The sequence below is a fragment of the Sceloporus undulatus genome, chromosome 4 (assembly GCF_019175285.1).
Source record: "Sceloporus undulatus isolate JIND9_A2432 ecotype Alabama chromosome 4, SceUnd_v1.1, whole genome shotgun sequence".
Taxonomy (NCBI): domain Eukaryota; kingdom Metazoa; phylum Chordata; class Lepidosauria; order Squamata; family Phrynosomatidae; genus Sceloporus; species Sceloporus undulatus.
In genome coordinates this window covers 54847161-54850274 of record NC_056525.1, presented here as the reverse complement: position 1 = coordinate 54850274, position 3114 = coordinate 54847161, and the positions used below count along the sequence as shown (strand labels likewise).

The following is a 3114-nucleotide window of genomic DNA, read 5'->3' as shown; positions in this document are numbered from 1 at the left end:
CCTTGTCTAGTACTTTCTCTGGCTCGCATGCCAAACTCACACAACAGAAGGAGATCCCTCTTTCTCCTTCCTGCAATATCCATCTGTTCTCTATCACTCTATAGCCTTTCATCTCATGTCCCCATGAACACTTAAGCACTCACAAACTCCAGAAGCACAAAGTTTGGGAGTAACCTGGATGGCAAACAAGGCTCCTGGAGAAGCTGGTATCCCCTATTAAACTGGGCTGCTTTTAAGCTGTCTGATTATCATGAAATAAACAGAAACGTCAAAGGGGTAGCATGGACTGCTACACTCAGAGCACACACATGCACACACCCTTTGGGGAGTAAATACTTTGTGTGGTACTTAGAGCTTTTTTTTGCTATCATGTGCCTACAAGTCAACTCCAGCTTCTGGAGACCTGTCATAAGGCTCGCTTGGTAAGCTTTGGTCCAGAGAGGCTTGCATTTGAGGCTGCCCTGCTCCAAAGGCAAATGAACTCACTTCCTCCAGAAGATGCTCTGAGATCAGGAAGGATCTTTTTTCTCAGATCTCAGATTCAGTATCATTGAATCGGAGTGGAAGACTCGACCAGAGTAAGCCCACTTCTCTCTCAGTGGGAACTTTGAACCTGTTGGGTTCCTTGTTCCAGATGGCATCTGATCTGAGGCTGCATCCAAACTGGAGAAATAACCGTTCTGGGCCCACAACAAACTCCAAATCCCAGAATTCCATAGCCTTGAGCCAGAGAAGCGCTAAAGCGGTGCCAGAGCAGGTTATTTCTTCAGTGTGGAGAAATTGCATTAAAAAGAAAGAAAGAAGAGCATGCATGCACCACTGGTTAAACCTTTTTCTGGGATTTCAACAAGACCTCAACGATCTCCAGTTCTGGTGCATCGAAGGAATGCTTCTCCTCCATCGGCCCCTGGCATCAAGCTAATGGAGGAGCCTTCAAGGGCCGACGAGGGAGCCCAATGCAACCCCTGAATAAAGTGCCCAGAGAGGATGGTTGAGGGGGAGGGAAAGGAGGGGGCATAAGAACAACCACCACCACTACAAAAAGATAACATGTGCCAATGGGAGGCAAAGCAAAATAGGGAGGAGAGGGGGGGATCCCCGATCTCTGCCAGCCACCGCTGCCTGGGCATGCCGGAGAAGAAGCGGGCACCAGGCTTGGCACTAGGCACGGGCAGCCACTTACCCGAGCTGAGGAGCCAGCCTCGCCTCTTGCTTTGGGGGGCACCCAGCTTCCTTGCCCACACCTCCTCCTCCTCCTCCTCCTCCTTTTCCTCCTCCTGGGAATCAGGGAGCAGTAATCCACAAGGAGCCCGCTTGCCTTGGCATCCCGCTGGGCATCGGTCTGTATTCCGAACGTGGGTCTGTCTCTCCTCGCTGCCGCCTCGCCTGAGCCCAGCCCTGGGGGAGAGAAGAGAGGGTCTGAGTGCCCTCCGCCTGGCATCCGCGCTTCCCTTAGGCGGGCATGGCCTGCGGTGATCGGGCTCCCGACGAAGCACACACGCCTTCTTCTGCCAGGGCTCTGGGTCTGTAGAGTCTCCCTCCTCTGTGTGTATGTGTGTCTGTGTGATCCTGCCTGCCTTCGGCTCTAGACTGGCACCAAGCGCATCGCTTCCCCGCTCGGCGGCTCCAGCCAAAGCCGGCCTCCTCCTATTACCCGCTCCCTTATTAACATATAGACAGGCACACGGGGTTAACCCTTCCCCTGCCAGCCCTGCCAAGCCCAGACCGGCCCGCTTTGCTGCAGTAGTCTCGTTCTCGGCCCCTCTTTCCTTCCCTCCTCCTCCGATCTCCCTCCTCTTCCCCCCCCCCCCCCCCCCCCAAAAGCGACGTCAGAGCAAAGCCAAAGCGAGGAGGGTTTGGCTGCGGATCGGTTTGGAAATAACCCGGTTTGGCCTCGCTTTAACTCTTTCTGGCTCAAGGCTATGGAATTCTGGGAGTTGGAGTTGGTTGTGGGCCCTCCGCAACCCTTGGTTCCCTCCCAAAAAAGAAGGGGCCTCCAGCCAAGGAGAGGAGCCAAGCCACCTCGGGTCCCCAATGGCACCCTCAGATCCAGAGAGGTCGAGCTTGAGGGGCACCTGCCACAGGTGGGATGGCACCCTGAAATACCTGGATGGCACGCTGAGATCCAGAGAGGCCAAGCTTGAGGAGCACCTACCGAAGCTGGGGTGGCATCCTGTGATCCTGGGAAGGGAGGCTCCAGATGGGTTAAGCTTGAGGTGCACCTGCCACCGTTTGATGCCATCCTGGGATCTAGGGAAGGGATGCTCCAGAGAGTCCAAGCCCACGCAGGGAGGGAGGGGGGTTGATACTCTGGAGCATCCCTTCCTAGGATGGCATCCTTCCTGTGGCTGGTGCACCTCAAGCATGGGAAGGGAGGGGAGAGGAAAGACACTTCGATTCGAGCCCCCCGGGGTCCATGTGGCCCGATCCCCGGGTGTTTTACTCGGAAGCAAGGCCCCCGACTTAGCGAGGCTTCAGCCAGCGTAGGAGCAAAGGCGATCCCAGCGAAGTCCTTGATGAAAGTCTGCAGGAGGCCAGGATCGCCCCTCTTTCATTTAAGACCTTGAGGCTGCATCCACACTAGAGAAATAACCCGGTTTGGCCCCGGTTTAACTTTTTTCCTGGCTCAAGGCTATGGAATTTTGGGAGTTGGAGTTTGTTGTGGTGCCCAGAGCGGGTTATTTCTCCAGTGTGGATACAGCCCCAGATTCTGTAGGATGGAGCCATGACAATTACAGCTGTGTCAAACAGCATTATTTCTACACCTCGATGCGCCTCGAATGGATCTGCTTCAGTATGCGCAAGAGTTTGCTTCCATTCCTAAGTGTTTCTCTCATTAAATCCACACCAAAGCTGCCGCTATGGGACGAAACCACAGAGCTAAAGGTATGGTGTTACCCAAGTCTTCACCATTTGGGCAATACATCCTAAAGGGAGCATGTTGTGTCCAAAGAGTGGCAATTCACTCCCATCTTTGTAACTTCTTCACATCCTCCAGGCACTGACATCTGACAGATACAAAACAGGAAGGCTGTTTTAGGGTAATCCAGCCTCAACACCAATATGATCGACACCAATGCTACTCAAAGTGGTGATCCCTGCATTGATGCCAGT

The 3114-nt window shown here is 54.0% G+C and overlaps 1 protein-coding gene across 1 annotated transcript in view; it reads right to left on the bottom strand.

The window, feature by feature from the left end:
- PLXNA2 (plexin A2) overlaps positions 1–1747 on the bottom strand; it is a 518762-nt gene extending 517015 nt beyond the window's left edge. Inside the window, 1 exon segment of the mRNA XM_042463708.1 lies at positions 1184–1747. Coding sequence (XP_042319642.1) covers positions 1184–1441 — 258 coding nt within the window. The 5' untranslated portion in view covers positions 1442–1747.
- Positions 1748–3114: the final 1367 nt, after the last annotated feature.